Source organism: Diorhabda carinulata, chromosome 2 (assembly GCF_026250575.1).
Source record: "Diorhabda carinulata isolate Delta chromosome 2, icDioCari1.1, whole genome shotgun sequence".
NCBI lineage: Eukaryota > Metazoa > Arthropoda > Insecta > Coleoptera > Chrysomelidae > Diorhabda > Diorhabda carinulata.
The window spans coordinates 25,280,270-25,298,377 of NC_079461.1; the positions used below are offsets into that span (position 1 = coordinate 25,280,270).

The window sequence follows — 18,108 nt, forward strand, 5'->3', positions numbered from 1 at the left end:
AGATTGAAAATAAAAAAAAATTAACTGAATTATTATAACATTTTATTTATTAAATTATATAAGCATATAATATACGTTTGTTAAAAATATCAAAGTTATAAAAGATGGTAGGTAATTATGTTGACCTCGAGGATCCAGATACCTGATTTCTCTTGTTTTTGGCAAGCTCATTGATGTCAGGTATCATATTCGTTGTAGTTATTTTAAAAATTGATTGGAGATGTTCATTCGTAAGTCTTGTGCGATGTTTGTTCTTATTTATTTTTATGATGGAAAACATGTGCTCACATAAATATACCAAACATGCAGAGAACTCTTGAAATATTGTACATAAAATGTAAAAGCGTTAATATCATTAAATTTTTCTTTCAAAATACTATCCGATTGAAGATCTATCAACTATTGTTGAATATTGGGAATTCAATTTCATTCAGTTTGTGAAAGTCTTTAGAACGATTGTTGAATTCCGTAATCAAATTTGAGAATATTCATCCAATTGTGTTTGGTTCACTGTGCCAAATGATTTTAAATGAGGGAAATGGTCCAAAGTTTGATTTTTTACCTGATTATCCCACAGCCTCAATTTTGTTTCAAAGGCTTGAATATATGAATACATTTGAGTGACAATCAGATTTTTACCCTGTAACACTATATTCAGATTAGTCAAGTTTTTATACATATCTACTAAAAGGCACACCAGTCATAATCAATTGGTTTGCCTTTTTCTCGAAGCGCGTAGAAGATTCTGTCGTTATCGACAAAAATAATAGGATATTTGTCTATTGTCTTTCTGTTTCACTTGTCTAGGCAAGAGCTGCCCTTGAAATTACTTCAAAACATCCGTGTTGAGAGTACGAGTATTTAAAACATCCGTGTTGAGAGTACGAGTATTTAAAACATCCGTAGAGGAATCGAATGAAGTCTTAAAGCTCCAAAAAAAAAAACAGGACTCTTTTTGTTACACATTGCGATCTAGGGCCTTATTGATAGGCCCAGTGTCCGGAAGCGGCCTGCGGGCCGTATCTAAGGAAAATATTTAGCAATCTGATAATGCAATCATTATAAGAATTGCTAATTAACTATAGTAAATGAAATTTTCATTTATCGAGTAAATACGAAAGGGGTTGCTGTGTATAATTCACAGAACTAAAAAACATGTAAAGAGAAACTGAAATCAGTTGACAAAGCTACTCAAGATTTTATACGCAGGACAATTTAGAGTTTATATAAGGAGAAAAGGGTATAATCAAATTACAATGGTTAATCATAAATTATTTTTATTTCAATAAATTTACATAAAATATACATAAACCAAATAACAATTATTTTTAACAAAATTACAAAAACAATAAAAATGACATACATTGATACCAATAATATCAAGGTAAACTTAACAAGACAAGAGAATATTGAATGTATCACAGATGTTTGAAAAATTTCTGAACTATATGTTTTATAAATTTTATGATAATATGAAAAAATTTGATAAAATGGTTAATAGTAACGTAGGTACAATTTTTGTTGGTGATATGTATGAAGCTTTTCCACAAATTTTGATTTCACTCTCCTATAAATAAAAATAATAACAGGTAAGTATACAATATTCTAGGTGACCCTTAATATTAAATTACTATAGTTTTCTTGTTTACAAAATATTTCATAGATGTAGTATGCGCCAACTAGGAAAAAATTGCGCATATCTGGGAATTCGTCGAATATGCATCATCTTTTTTCTCGTGGTAAACGGTGAGTGGGGGGGAGCCTAGCGTGGTTGGATAGTTGCTCTCGTGGAGCTTTAGTGGCCATGAGTCACTTTGACCGAAAGCGTCGCGATTTCTATGTCTGCACGTTTTACGAGAATGGTCGTTCATACGTCTTGAAAAGGCGACTATATCGTCCAGAATATGGATTAAGACACATTAATGAAGTTCGAGGTGAAAATTATGGGTTAAGCGTTTTGAAGAGACCGGTTCAACGTTTTAACTTGTCGCGACATAGTTTACAACGAATTTTGAAGTTGGATCTTCAAATGCATCCTTATAAGCTCTAGTTAACAAAGGAATTAAAAGATACCGAGTTTGGAGCAAGGTTGGCATTTGCTGAAAAAAGGATTAGTAGATTTTCCACTTTTGACTACATTTTTTTTTTCAGATCTGGCTCATTTTCATATTTTCATTTAAATGGGTTCGTAAACCGACAAAATCGTCATTATTGGACCAAAAATGGAACATCAAAACCACTGCATTGTCCGAAAGTAACGGTATGGGCAATAATCTCAAGCAAAGGAATTATTGATCCTTTCTTCTTTGAAGATTCATGAGGACGAAACATCACCGCTATGTTGTTATATTAGAGGGATATTTGACTCCAGAACTTGCGAGATCAAGAAGCGAATACGAGAATTTGGTTCCAACAAGACGGAGCGACCTGTCACACATCAAATGACTCTATGGCGGCTGTGAGACAGACAGTTTCCCGCAAGACTGATTTCCAAAAGAGGTGATATCCCTTGGCCCCCATGTAGCCCTTACTTGACGCCTCTTGTTTTTTTTTGTGTGGAAACCTCAAGTATAAAGTCTACATGAACAATTCAAGGGATATCAGTCAGCTAAAGAAAAATATCCGCCAGTAAATGGCAGAAATCACAACATATTTAATGACAAGAGTTTTCACAAATCTGCGTTCGTGTTTAGAGGAGTGCCGTCATTTGGATAATGTAATTTTAAAAAAATAAACATCATTTAATTATCTAATCATCATATCTTTTATTTGAACAATACCTTATGTATTTTTTTAGCCTATACTAAATAACTGCAAGTTCTATTGCACCCTCTGTATTTATAATTTACCACCAATTCAATATTATCAGTGGTGTAGGGTTTAAAATATTATAAATGAGAAAACCGTGCGGTTATTAAAGAACAACCAAGAAAAATAAATATCTTACAAATAATTCTGGTCATCAATTAGCGTAAATCTTATCTTCACTATCTGAATAGTAAACAACTTGTCCAGGTCCTCTTATAATATTTAATTTTTAGAATCAGTGAATCATTTAAAGTTATAGATAAACAACAGTACACAAAAATTAATCCCTTGGAATTCCTAAATAAAACCAGTTACTACATCGAATAATTCTGAGAAAATAATGAACGTAAATAGGATGCTATACACAAATAGAACATTTTTTCTATAATCATCAGGTAGGTATTTTTAGTAGGGTTTCAGGTTCAGAGTCAGTGGTTTGTTATGAGCTGTGCAAGTGTGCGGTATATAAGGTCAAACTATTCTTAAATTGAACAATAAAGTATGTGGTAGCCGTGGCCTTCAAGGTCAACTATTAACAAGTCGATTTACAGATATGGCCAAACAGTTGAAAAGAGACGGCAACATCTATCAACAGACACTCAAAAAGTGATTTTAACTGTTTTAACGACTTTGCAGTCGAGGAATTTCCAGAAGAGATGCTATCCAGAAAACAACGTTTTTGACAAATACCTCTCAGACTACTGCGAGGCTATGTGTGACAATAAGACGCAAAAAGAATGTTTCAGAAAATTTTCTAAAAATCAATTCTTATAGGTTAACAATCTAGAGTATGTTCGCGCCAAAGAACTAAAAAACAAAATATCCTTGAGGTATGTGCGGTACGAACACTGGGAAAATTAAAAAAAAACATGATTTTAGACATAAAACGTTAAATAAAAGGCAAACAGTAATGGAAAATAGTCATTTGATAAAGTGGAAAAACGAATGTAATAACAAAAATTCGGAAGTATCGTAATGAAGGAAGACAAATCTATTACTTGGATGAAACATGATTTGACAGCCACGATACTGTTCGTAAAGCCTGAACAAATAATAATTGGAAATGTAAAACGAAAGTACCCAATTCCAGAGTTAACGTGATGCAAATATAACATATACCATAATACCAAACAATTTTGTTTGTTAATGAGACCTAAGTTTACAGCGGTCATACAACAAAAGTTGGTCTGACTATTCTGGGAAAGGTTTCTTAATGAAAATTTTAAGAGGATAATGAGTTTGTTGATAGCTCATGCTGGAGGTCAAAATTGATTTATTTCTATCACCTGTTTGATACTTAAGCCACGTACCAAAACAGAAGATTATTACTCAGTGAATTCCGGCAAATAGTTACTAGAAGAGAAGCATTCTACCAGCTAACTCTGTAATTGTTTGTGACAATGCACCCTAATAGCAGTTCTCAAAAAACATTGTTTTCTATTATAACAGCTTAAGATTTGGATTATATGAAGTAATTAAATTACAAAAGAATAAGCATATTATAGTATCAAATTGATGAACTTATACAGTAACATGATCATACTTTATTACGTTTAACCCCATATCAACCGAACTTAAAGCAGATAGAACTTATATGGGATGCCGTTAACAAAATAAGGCAATTAAATATGACTTAAAAATTGAATCATGTCAAAAAATTATTTAAATTCTAGTTTTCAAAGATTAACTAATCATGTTATTAAAATGGTAGATGAATGTTTCTATTGGTACAGACAGACGCTTATAAAGACATTAAACTAGTTATTGTTAAATTAGAAAACGATTCAGAAATCAGTGAGTATGAGTCTTCCGAAAATAAGGACTGATTTGATACATTAATGTACTGATGTAATGTTTCTGTTTCTCATAAATGCTTGGTTTTACCTTATCCTAGTTGATGCGTGCATTATTCTGTTTAAAATTACAAGGCAGTTTATTTCAATATAGATAAAATACTTTTTTAAAAAACCTAATGAAAATTGCTGTTAGTACAAAAATAATCTATATAACTTATACTTACATTTGCATTTCTGTTAATGCAACTCATATAATGTCTTCTGGGAAAGTCGTTATATGTTGCTCTATAACAAGCTAAGGACATATTATAATCTACTTCTACAGGATCAGGAGTATCTATGCTAGTATTTGGTTCGCCTAGACAGACGTTGTTTACAACTAATAGAATCATGTTGCTTCCAGACACCTTTTGGACAATGTATGGCCTGTATTAAATCAAAATTTTAAACCATTAATTAGAAAAAATAATAAACATACATTAAATAATAATTTATACCTTTATGAACAATTAAATTAATGAACACACTATTCACTATCATCACTACACCAACAGTCTTAAATGAACTGTCTGACTTGCGTTTCAGTAATGAGTCTTCAAAGACCGAAAGGTGAACTATTCACTTTGTGTAATGGTAGTGGCAAATAGTGAATTCTGGCTCACATTCGAGGAGCAAAAATTCAAAAGGAATATTATCTAAAATTTACATTTTTTCGCTTCTAGATGGCGATATACACCTAAGCTGCCTTTTGATTTAAGCCACTATTGCAAATCATTCAAATGAATCTTTATCCCCTTTAAAAACTATGTTAAAATGTCGCTTTTAGTTCAAAGATTAGTTCCATAAAATAGTTATTTTCCTAACAAGTACGGAAAGTGGTACTTTCCCGCACGCGACTCAATTTGTATCCAAACATAAAACTTGGCTTAGAGTGAATAATTGAAACCAATTTCATTTCTATTTACATTCAATTGATAATATTTCATAGTTAACACATTGATAACTACTGATACAACAACAACTTGACGTTTTCAGCGTGATCAGTATGAGTACCATCAACGATTCCACAAACACCAACAGTAATATTTCAATTAGGTACTGACCTCGAACATTCCACCATAGTTTTGTTATAAGCGCTAGTTGAGATATTTCTATCTGAATAGTGAACAAGCGAATATAAAGCCATTTGAGTATCACACGGTTCAGGTTTTGTTACTTGTATAGCAAATTTCTGTACAAATTCTTTATCGCTCAAAGGCATTTCTGCTTCTTCGTAATGGTTATTGTCGTTATTATGAGCAGAATATTCATTTTCATCCATAACTTCATAATGAGTTTCTTGAAAATGCTCAGAAGGAAAAATTTCAAACTGGTTTCCTGCTACAGTTTTGATAAGTGAAATGAAATATCCAGCAAACCAATTAAACAAGTTAATAATGTGAACAATTGGCTGAAAATGAGAAATAAAGAGTATGTATTACATAATAATTGATAAAAATTATGGAATCTTCAAAATTGAAATGATGATGAAAGAAAAATCTTCGTCAGTTTCAGGTAGAGAATTGTACTCAGGTAGAGAATTGTACCTGATTTGAGGGATTTGAGGGAGATTTTAAAATGTTTATTTACAAATGTTCAAAGCTGATAATGATAGATTTTGTTGCCTTATATACTTATGTATTCTATAAAAAAGTCTTAGTTGACTAGGTATCTTAAAAAATATATAATAACTGTATTCGTACCGATAGTATCCTGGTTGCTGGGCTTTCCATCTCTTGACCTTCGGCACATAAACCTTGATAATCATACATAGTGGTAACTTTATAAATTTTTTCTTCTAGCAGTTGATTCATAATGTCCGGCATTATTTTTCCAAAAAAGAAACCTGTTTCTTTGGGATTGTCGCTAACGATGACATAACCGTTATCATCTAGTACTAAACAATGAAGTTCCTGTGATGCACATGTTCTTTTACATGGAATGTTTCCACACTAAAAGACAAGTTATTTAAAATTTTGAAAAATTTATAGGTCCTTATCAAATATTAACCTCTCTGATTCAAATATTTACTATGCAAGATTTTATTATTCTCTCTGTACATGAGGGTTGTCTGGAATGACTTAAGGCAGAAACAGGACATTTTTTCCATAATCATTTATAGATTTGAACATAGTCTTCTATTAAGTCTATACATTTGGACCAACGACGTTCTAACCTTATTAACAACCTTATTAGCAACCTTTCTTCTCAAAATAGGCGTCTCGTCTGATGAAAATCTCTCTCTTGTAAGTGTAACTTTCAGGTCCAGATCTGGTGGGTTTTCAACCAATTCATGAATTTCAACCATTGGGATCACCGAAGTTTGAGAAGGTGCATTGTCCTGATGGAAGGGCACTTTCTATTTCTTCAAATGCGGTCGCTTTTTGCAATTTCTCCTTCATTTTAACAAGCAATGATGAGAGATTTTTGGAGGTAGTCGATGAATAAAATCTCATGACTATTCCAAAAAACGGTCGCCATCTCTTTTCTGGCTGATGAAACCGTCTTGTCTTAGAAGGAGGCTCGCCCTTCGCAATCCGTTGTCATCTCTGTTTTTTAGTTTTAGGAGTGTAGGGGTGAATCCAGGTTTACTCGAGAGTTATGAATCAGCGCAAAAAATCTGCATAATTTTGATTAAACTGCATCAAAATATTTTGGAAAATATCGTCTGGCCGTCCAGTACCATTGAATTCAACAAAATTTTACAGTGGTAAATGGTGTTGTAGTCTACACATACATAGTCTTTTTCATTTGTGTTAATGTATTGCCTTTCAAAAACAAATATTCAATGGCAGCTCGATAATCTATTTTTCCCATTACCAGATAAATCTACAGAACTACTTAATTATACAATTTTCAAACAAGAAAATAAGCGTCCAAAATGGCTGAAATTCTAGTGAGAATCTCAACGCAGCTTATATTGATATAATTGTTGATATCTTTAAATTGGGAGGTCGGAAACTTTGAAGACAACCCTCATATAAGGTAACTTAATGTTCTGTTAAATGTTATTACATGTTAAGTATAATATTTGTTAATTAATTTATTTGCTAAAATTACACTTTAAACCCACATGAGAATTAAAATCAGTATGTAAGCTAAACATTGCTTTTATTTTATAAGTTCTTAAGTATGTTTTTTATATCTACCTTTATAATGGAAAGCCACAAATAAAACAATAAGGTTGTTCTAAAATATTTCTCTAAAGAATAATAAGAATGTACTTACTTTACTTGTAATTTGTGTGAATAAATTTTGTAAAGCTCCGTGGAAAAACTGATATCCAACAACAGCTACTGGGGCTTTCTTACTACCATCTTCTCGAAATATCGCCTTACTAACAGTGACTAAACTTAGGCTCGAGTTTCCTAAAACATGTAATTCTTTTATTGTTTGTCAAAAAAAGCGCCGAGAAAATAGTATATTTATTAATGCGATAAGCTATTTCTGCCGCTAGATTTAAATTCTAAGCAAAACATCACTTAAAAAATGACAAACCTACGAAAAGAAATTTGAAACTGTGGGTAAAGTTTTTCTACTAGTGCTAAAAATGAACTAACTAGTATAAAAATAAAGAAGTATGGTCGAATTCCAAAAATAACATTTGTCAAATGTATTCTATTTATTTTGTTGTTACCTGTATAATGTGGGACAGCATAGATAAAGTCTTGTGGATCAACATAATGATGCTCAACAGCTCGTTTATACCAAATTTCATCAGTGGCTTTATTGTGGAGAATTTCAAAGTTTCTATAATTTAACAAATAAAATTTAATATATATATATATATATATATATATATATATATATATATATATATATAAATATATGATAAAGCGTTTTCATCGTGGGAATGTGGCAGAATTAATCACCAAAGTGTACTAACTCTAGTATATTCCGAGCTATTACAATTCATATTTTTTAAAGAAATATATTGAAATAATTTTAATTGCATATAGAGCAGTTAAGTTCGTTCGAGAACAAATTTCAGAGTTCAAAAACAAACTTCATGCAATCCATTGTCATTGGACAAACATATATAAAAAAAATTTAATCAATAGTAAAGTAAGTCTAATTGTAATTTACTGAATGTTATTTCTTGAAAAAAATTGGACTTGGGGCTCCTCCTTCTTCTTCTACCTCCTGTATAGTATTGAGAAAGCTATTGTGTCTTCGCCTGCTCTCCAAAGCTGCCCTAGCCATAGTTTTCTTTGCGTTTTCATATTTTAAATATATCCCTTGAAGCTCCTTCTTTGCTTGTACATATTTATTTTGGTTTCCTTATTTAGTATTTTGCTCTCCAGCATCTTCTTATTTGCATGGTGCTCTAATAGTTGATAATATATTATTTCTTTTATTTCAGATCTTCATCATAATCTGCTAATTGTATTGTTTCTCTTTTGAACTACTTGCCGTGCGCGATCTTAGGACCTTATGTGCGGAACTTCGATCAACCTATACCATCTGAAAGGCCAAAAATTGGTCAAAAAAGTTCAGTTGGCTCTATTGATTGGTCAGCGCTAGAATATTTTTTATTATTGGTTGAAGTTTTTCAAGGTGATTGAGAAATTTTAGCACCTCATTTTCGAAAAAAAGCAAAAATTCCACCTATGCGTAATGGAGAAGCATTCGCTGATAATTAGTCAACTTATATAAACATTTGGTCGGTTCAATTTAACATAAAAAAAATTTAAATAAATTGTCATTGTCGTAACGTTCATGCTTTGGGTCGGTTAATTGTAGCACGGCAGTAAGCACTTACTAACCTACTCAGAGCTCTTTAGTATGAACCAGAGGAAGTGGTATAATTTCTTTTCAAGGGAAAACCCTAGACTTGTACTTCTATCGAATATATAACAGTGGAGGAAGAAATAGGAACGTGAACGTCTAAGTACATACATGAAAGATGATGATTAATTAGATTATTTTATATGAACATCAATTTTTCAAATTAGTTATATTTTGAGTCTTTTAACTCTATCTTTATAGTTATTCTTCAATGTACTACTTAACCATGTAGGGGAAAATAACCTACCTTTCAAACATGTTATCAGTGTGAAAGAACGTTAAGTAAATAAATGTAAACCGTGTATATAATCATGATGTTTATTTAAGTAGTGTGGAGGGTATAGGTAAGGAGAGCCTTCTTGTATGGGGGATTAGTTGAAAAAGTGTCCAGCTGTAAACAACAAATTATAATACGAAGACTCGCCAAAATAACTCTAGTGTAGCAAGTGGAAATGATATGAATTTAGCAGTTGTATATTTTATGTACATTTTTCGAATAAATTTGTATATTAATATTTTCTTTGAAATAGTTATGACTTTCAAAAAAGAATTTAATTTACTATCCTACTCTAATAGCCGCTCTTTTTAAAATTCTCCCACTTGCTACTATAGCGCCACCTTAATTTGTTTCCTTTCAACAGACATTTTTCGATACACCAAGATGGTTCTTGTTCTTCACACATGACTACCTACTAGCGGAAAATCACAAACCAATGTGTGGAATATGCAAAAATAAGTTAACAGTGAAACACCTCTAAATTTACTGTTTAAAATATGACATGGAACGAAAAATGAATCAATTACCATATTCACTGGAAAGATACTTCAAGAAGACTCAAAAAAACTTATGAACTACCCAAAAGACTGCAAAATAAGTAATAAAATCTAGATTCAACGATCGAATGTATTAGACCTCAATTACTCTCTAATAACCCTGCGTGGTTGATGCGTAAGAAAAAAATCATGATGTTTATGTTGTATGGGAATCAAGAAAAAATTTAAAAAGTCAATTATTTACCTAAAAACTCTCAGAATTCGAAAAGAGTATTGAATTATTAAAACAAATTGAATATGTACAGTTTTATTTTCTTAAAACGAAATTAAAAAAAATATTTACTTCACTCCGTCTCGTTAATAGTAAAGTAAATAGTAAAGTAAATAGTAAAGTAAATAGTAAAGTAAATAGGAAAGTAAATAGTAAAGTAAATAGTAAAGTAAATAGTAAAGTAAATAGTAAAGTAAACTGACCAAATATTTATTTAAGCTGACCAATAATCAGCGAATACTTCTGGATTGCGCATAGATCAAAATTTTTATTTCTTTCTCGGATGTGGTGCTAAAATTCATTAATGACTTTAAAAAAATTCAATTCATAAAAAAAATTCCTAAGCCCTGACTAATTAATAAGATCGATCAACATTTTATAACCAATTTCTGACCTTTTCGAATGTATAATTGGTCAATCGAAATTGCGCATATGAAGTGCAAAGAACGCGGAGCCGGTTGCCGTATATAATAATTTTTCCTTTATTTATTCGTAACTCCATTTCTTCTCCCTCTGTTGTCAATTACTTTAACATTCTTTCTATTATGTTTCTCTTTTTTGTAATTAGGTCTACGTCGTCTACTTGTGGTATTATTTGATCTCCAATGTTTCTAAAGTTTTCTCTACAGAAGACTCCCGATTATCCAAGTTAATTGGGACCAGGACCACCTCGGATACGGGAAAATTCGGATAATACGAAGGTTAAGTTCAGTTATGGTAGAAAAGACGTAAAACCCCGTGAAAGGTTGCAAAACTGGTTTATTGGAAGCAAAAACATATGATAATCACAATTACAGACCTGTAAGCAAATAGAAAATTATTTCTTAAAAAAGTCTTTTGAGATAACCCCTTCCCTCGCTTGGGTGATGCAATGTTACGCCAAAGCTGTAGAAACACTCTTCTTGTTGCTCTATGAAAGCAAGAGCAGCGTCTATCTTCAGCCCGTCGGTGTATGATATTTTGGGAGTTATCTGGTCCATATTGTCTTCTTCTTCATTGTTCTTAGCACCGGTTATCATATCGATGATTTCCTCGTCGGTAATCTCCATCTGAACATTTTGACTGCACTAATCACGAATGTCTTCGCTGTTGATTTGATCCACAATGGTTAACTCATTGGCTATTTCGACTAGTTGACTCACGTTTGCATGGTCCGTCTTTGCCAAATAAATTTTTCCACGACTTTTGAACAGTAGTTGTTTTTACCTCATCCCGCGCTGACGCAAACCATCTACGTCTGCTCGTAGGCACCTTTCTTCAAAGTCTTCGACTGGGAACAGTTACTTCCCCACAGATATCAACAAAAATGGCAAAAATAAACACAACCACACTTAACGCGAGTTGGACTAACACCAACAGAATTTTGCGCGAGTTCAGAGCCAATTGAGTCTAGAATGTGTCATCTTCCCCCTCCCACGACATGACAGCTCGACCTAGCCACAGCCAGTAGACGAGGGTTGGATAACCGGGAGTTTACTGTATTTATATTTCTTAGTACGTGCGACAGATTGAGTAGTGTTGCTGATAAGGAGTCACTCTCATTTTCTCCTTTTTTAATTGGAATTTTTCTATTTGCTGGTCAGCTTGATTCGGAAAATTTATCAATCAATATTATGTAATAATACGTTTTTATTAAATTTAAACACAATTATCCAAAAACATATTAAAAAACATAAATACTTACGGCTCTTGTTCGGGTGTTTCAATATTTTGTGGAAAATTTTGCCATCTTGTGAGACCACTGTGGGTTGCCATGAATGCAATAACAATTCCTATCTTTTTTACCAATTCCGCTCTGCATGCAAAAGAATTATTACATGAGCACTTGCAACATTTGCACAACTCGAAAAAATCTAGTATTTCCTTAAATTCGTAATAATCTTTACCACCGTACCTAAACAAAATAGAATTCTTTTGTTAAGGGAATATTGTGTAAAAATTTGGTTGATAATACATTCAAAAGAAGATGCTTTGAAAGTAAACGTTTACAGCGATACTTACTCCGCGTCCGATTTCAAAAATATTGTAAGAAACAAATCAAATACGTATTATAATAAAACAAGAAAAATAAATATTTTCTTATTATGCCTAAGTATCACACACAAACATTTTATTAAGTTGGTCATACAAAAACTTTGCTCGATGTATTCTATTACATAAAAATTTTCAGTTTCTGAAGATAGGTTATATTACAGACTCCCTAGATATACGTGGATAGTCCCAGAAATACTTGGTCCAACAAAGAAAACACAAAAAAATATATTTATTGTTCGATGTCCTTTTTATAATAAGAATCGAAAACCTCCTCAAACTGCCGATATCACCTCTTTATTATAGGAAAGTTTTTGATCACCGAACCATTTTTGTAAGTCTAGGAACAAAAAATAATCCCAAGGGGCTAAATCTGGCAAATAGGGCGCATATGCCTTCAAATAAAAATATTGTATCACATAACGTTGATCAATTTTTTCCATGTTTACAAATTCACTGAAAACGTTCACTATTGATGGCTGCCAAACGAATAGTAAGCAACGTGGCGTCTTTAAACTTGAAATATATGCTGTATAGATTGTGTACTTTCTAACACAGTAGTATTTTTCAAGCCACTATCGCCATTTCTAAGTCAGACCAGATTCTACTGGCATTTCAATAAATAGTGTTTTGTATATAAAAGCGAAAAAGCCAAATGCAAATTTGATGGAGGTTTGACAAAATTACTTTTCACTGAAATTTTTTCTTTACTGTACTGTACAAATTTTTCATTAGTCTTGAATCTATTTACCCCAAAGCATTTTTCAAGCTTGTGAGTAGAAAGTAATTGGTGGGATATAGATCAGGTGAATATGACGGATGCGGTAATAAATAGTAATGAAATTCGATTAAATTTTCTGCAACAATTGTGGATAAATGGGTAGGCGCATTATCGTGATGTAACAAAACTCTTCTTTTGAACAAATGCCGTCGCTCAGCATCACAAGGAATCAGAACATAATCAATGGAATTTCAAAACAATGTGGCCATGACTTTGTTGTCCGAAAAAGCATTTTTTGTCTTTTTTCAATTTTCAGAAGAAGTTCATTGTTTGTACAAAATTTTCTTGTTAGGGTATAACTGTGTAGCGACCTTCTATTTGCCGTGACAGATCGATGGTTTACATTTGAAGATATCCAAACATTCGTTTGTTTTTCTTAATACGAGTGAGCTTTTCATCAGCATTAAGTAAACGCGACACTTACCTTAGAGAGTGCTTTTAAATTTGTAAAATATTCCTTCAAAGACAAGGATTATATTGATATTTATAAAAAATTGTGGAGCAGTTACAGTTAATTACAGTTCTGGATGTTCCGTATCATCAGTGTTCATATTTGTAAAGCAGAGAATCACAAATCATTTCATGGAGTGGCACACTTTTAGGAAAATATTCACATGATTTTTCTTTTTTTTTTCAGTTGTTTCTCCATGTCATTATTTCGAAAATGTTGCCGCCCCACTCCGCTCCTTCAAGTTCATGATTATTAGAGAAGCTATCAAAATAGAGAAACCTGTAAACTGTCTGAACACAAGGGACAATTGCCAGATATTACCGGCAACTTGGAAACACTATTTCCACACACTTTGCTCCAATACCATTCCGGCCAACAATAAAATTTCTTTAAAATCCCCCGAGAAGCCGAGATGCACACATTTATTAACCCTCCCACCAATAATATACTTCTCACGCCGCCAAAAGCCCATAATCCGCCAATGGATCTCCTATAATTACAAGATCCAGGCGACAAGCCCCCAGTTAGCTCAAGTTCTTGATGGTAAGCATATTATTTTTATTTTCTATTTCAATCATTCCATATTTTTATGTTTCAGTTTTTGTTTCTTCGGGGAAATTCCAAGAAGTATGCAAATTGAGGCCTTGAGGAAGAAAAGAGGTGATTCGTTTCGGGGAGTAGGCAGATAACCACCCTATCCCCACAATTCTCTTGATAATGGCTCAAAAGCGGGAGCGGAGACGTCGAGGTCTGACTGGTGTGTCTTAAAATAACTCAAAAAAATATATTTAACCAATATATTCTGTTTTGAGTTTACCTATACCAAGAGTAAACGTATATGGAAACTTGTAGGTGGTAACGCAACTATAATCCGGGTTTAGGTAGATCACCTATCAGTTGATTGCGGATCCTAATCCAGAACAAGATTCAGATCACAGTTTCCGAACGTTTCAGTGGAAATTTCAAATTAAAAACATAATTTTGATTTTTTTTCTTTTTTTGAGCGTTAATTTTCCCATGATATTCATTGAGTTGTATAATATATTCTAGACATTTAATAATTGGTATTGAGCAGTTATTAAAGATTTACCAGCTCCTATCAATTTTGCACTAAAGTTTAATAGTAATAAACTATTTTTATACTGAAATGCCGAAAAATATAAAAACCGCATATCTCAGTAACCTATCAATTATGTTACTCATGAGACTTAACAGTAGACAGCCATTTAAGAGAAATGAATTATGTTCAAAGAAAGTGATCCAGGTTATTTCCCGAAAATTCAGATAATGATGATTCCGAAAAGTCAAATCGAGAAATCACTTGTAGCAACATAGAACTATGTCAACTGTTTCAAGGGGGCTTTCGAAATAGTTCTTTTTGAATTATGTAGGTTTCGCACTTATCATCAACACTGTAATAATTCATTTTTCATTCTATTTTTTACTTCTATACCAACTTCATTATCAAGATAAACCTTGCCGGCCTCTGTGAATACACTTGTATGTAATATGAATAATAGGGTAAATGTAATACTTTACCTTGCTGATGCCATCAATATTGACATAGGACTTTTTAGTAAAAAGATAATTTTGATTAGACGACGTCAAATTAGTAGGATTTCTAAATTGGAGCTCTTGTTGAACAAACTTACCCATTTTCCTCTCGACTGGTTGTAGTGATGTTGTCATTAAACCACTCCGTTAGTTTGGCGTCCGACACAACATGGCAGACTAATTTTCTGTCACCTTAAATCAATAGTTTCTTCATTTTAGTACAAAAACAGTTTGTGAAATCTTGTTTTTAAATTATACACAAAAATTTTTAGTTGATAAACTATAAACTTACGAATTCAAGTGCTGTACATGTCATTTCCGAGAGAACTTAGAAATTGTATTAGAGGGATAGGAAAGTAATGTCGTTTCTGCGCATATTTGATTGTCATTTGTCAGCTTAATATTATATTTCGAAATCGAAAAATAGCCAGTCAAATGTTTTGCAACATTTGCGACCAAATACATTTGGGTTATTTATCCAAGTAGATGATTTCAATCTCTCTATTTCTCATCGATCAGGAAGATCAACAACATAAGATAAATCAATGTCATGCAATCGTTTAACTCTTAAACAACTTTAACTAAAATTGCTCCACCTCTGTTTACAGGAGACTAGAAAAATATGAAGAGCTATCGATGGAGATACCTTGAAAAGGTTCGAGGTCAACGCTGGTACATCTTGTCGCCTACTTTCTTTCTCCTTCAACTGTACTTCAACTATCTACTCGACAAAATTGAAAGCTCGATCTATAGCTTTGCCGCACACTGGTGTTCTCTAACACCCTATTCCGTAGGCAACAACAGATTACCACTACCAATATCGATCTTGAAAAAATTCTAGAGTAGGTGGAAGCAATCTGATCCGAGTTTAATGCTGCAAAGATCCAGGCTGCTGGATATAAAAAGAAGGTTGGCACTGCAGCTCAGAATTTGATCCTGTCTGGGCATAAAATATTACTATCGGCGCAATTTTGCTTGTTGGCTGTTAAAGTTGCAATATTTCCTGACATAGTCACGTGGCGCAAAACTCTATATACTCTTTCTCGGCTTCTTATCCTCTACAAGATCCAGATTCGTCTATCTTTGGAGTATTTCTCGCATATTTGAAACATGGATCCCTAGGATACCTTAGGATCAGCAATTCAATACAGAAGATTCGACTTATAGGCGATTTAGAGTTGAGAAGAAACATGGACAGCTTAGAGCACAGAAGAAAGATCGCTGAACTTTGGCAAAAACAATAATTTCTCCGAAGAGAACAAAGTCATCCGAGTCTTTACATGCAACGTATTGCTTCAAGGGTACCATACAGAACGGGTTTTTGATCACTTGACAAAAAATGAGTCCTATGTGATAATCCAATTGGATGAAATCGCAACAGATCTTTTCAATTGAATGAACACAAAGTCCTACGAAGCTGGGTTTACATCCCAAAATCGCGCTACTGTATGTTTGATAGAATATATGCAGAATGTTTCACTTTAAGGTGTTGAAACCTGGACAAATTGTTAATGCCCGATATCGCACCCTTGGATTTATATTTATTCCGATATCTACCAATTGAATTGTATCGCTTTGACATTGAAAATTTGTATAATAAATGGCAAAATATTGTTGATAACAAAGGTGATCAAATAATTGGTTAAAAATAAAAATTTATCAAAAATTGATTTTTTCAAATTTTATTTTCCTTTAGGGAACTCACATTCGGATTCTTTGGACCATTTCCAAGCATGCTTCTCCATAATTTGCAGGAAATGGAGAAGTTCCTCTTCGGGATTATCAAAATGTTTTCTATTGTCTAAATAACGACAATAGTGCCTGGAAAATAATAGTCTACTATATAAATGTCCATCGAGGATTGTAATTTAATTACTACCATAAGTTGCATTGAGCAAGTATGAGGTTACTATTGAACAACATTGGAAACAATCGTAAGATTGAAAAATGAAAAACAATGAGGTTGTACTGATATTTAAAAAACTAATACAATTCATTCTGGTTTTAGTACATAGATACAGTAAAAATACTTTATTTATATACTTATAAATTCGAGAGAAACCTTTTAGGAGGGAATTTCATAAATATTCCCACTAAAAGGAGATGTGTAAAATTGATATTTCAATTTGTTTCCTCAAATTTAAATAAACATAGAATTAGCCCCATCCCAAATTTTTTCGCGCATGTGGGGTTGTTTTTTAGTGCCACGAAAGTAGTTGAAGGTGATACATATTTTCCGTCAAAACACTCATTACCTGATGCATATTGAATGTCAATAATTATCGAATTATATCGGATTAGGCGGTCATCTACAGCAATAGCACATGAGGTTAAGTTAGGTTAGTTCAGGTTAGGTTAGTTGGTTTTCACATTAAATGTAATTGTTAATTCTTTTTTAATTGTTGATAATTTTTTTTTCGATCACCTCTTGAACAAAATGTTTCCCCCACCTTAACATTACTTATTTAAATCCTACAAGGATCTGAAGTGCAGCAAAAAATGACTGCATTAAAATCCTTGTTTATTTCAAAAAATTGTCTTAATTTAGAACAAATAAATCTACATTTCAAATCTATGGTATTTTCTGATAGAAAGTAAATGCATTAGTTGTAATAGAGATATTTTGAAAGGGGTAAAGTTGTTTTGTTATAAATTTGAAACAAAATGTACGAATCGTACGAAGTATTAAAAAGTAGTAATAGCCTTCTTTATTAAGTATTTTTCAATTTAGATTTATATTTACATTCAGTTTAGTGTTACAATTTATGAAACTATCAATGACTTTGTAATATTTTCTCGATATTTATCTTCATTT

At 32.4% G+C, this 18,108-nt stretch overlaps 1 protein-coding gene across 4 annotated transcripts in view; it reads right to left on the bottom strand.

Moving 5' to 3' along the window:
- Positions 1 to 1,259: 1,259 nt before the first annotated feature.
- LOC130890804 (voltage-dependent calcium channel subunit alpha-2/delta-3) overlaps positions 1,260 to 18,108 on the bottom strand; it is a 54,316-nt gene continuing 37,467 nt past the window's right edge. For 2 of the 4 annotated variants that reach the window (XM_057795129.1, XM_057795128.1), the window contains 9 exons: positions 16,999 to 17,114; positions 15,392 to 15,485; positions 12,161 to 12,370; positions 8,281 to 8,393; positions 7,872 to 8,011; positions 6,347 to 6,595; positions 5,708 to 6,054; positions 4,829 to 5,030; positions 1,260 to 1,567 (listed from right to left, as the gene is read on the bottom strand). In XM_057795129.1, coding sequence (XP_057651112.1) covers positions 1,463 to 1,567; positions 4,829 to 5,030; positions 5,708 to 6,054; positions 6,347 to 6,595; positions 7,872 to 8,011; positions 8,281 to 8,393; positions 12,161 to 12,370; positions 15,392 to 15,485; positions 16,999 to 17,114 — 1,576 coding nt within the window. In that variant the 3' untranslated portion in view covers positions 1,260 to 1,462. The remainder of the gene's footprint in view (positions 1,568 to 4,828; positions 5,031 to 5,707; positions 6,055 to 6,346; positions 6,596 to 7,871; positions 8,012 to 8,280; positions 8,394 to 12,160; positions 12,371 to 15,391; positions 15,486 to 16,998; positions 17,115 to 18,108) is intronic. The other 2 variants (XM_057795130.1, XM_057795131.1) reach the window with 2 other exon arrangements.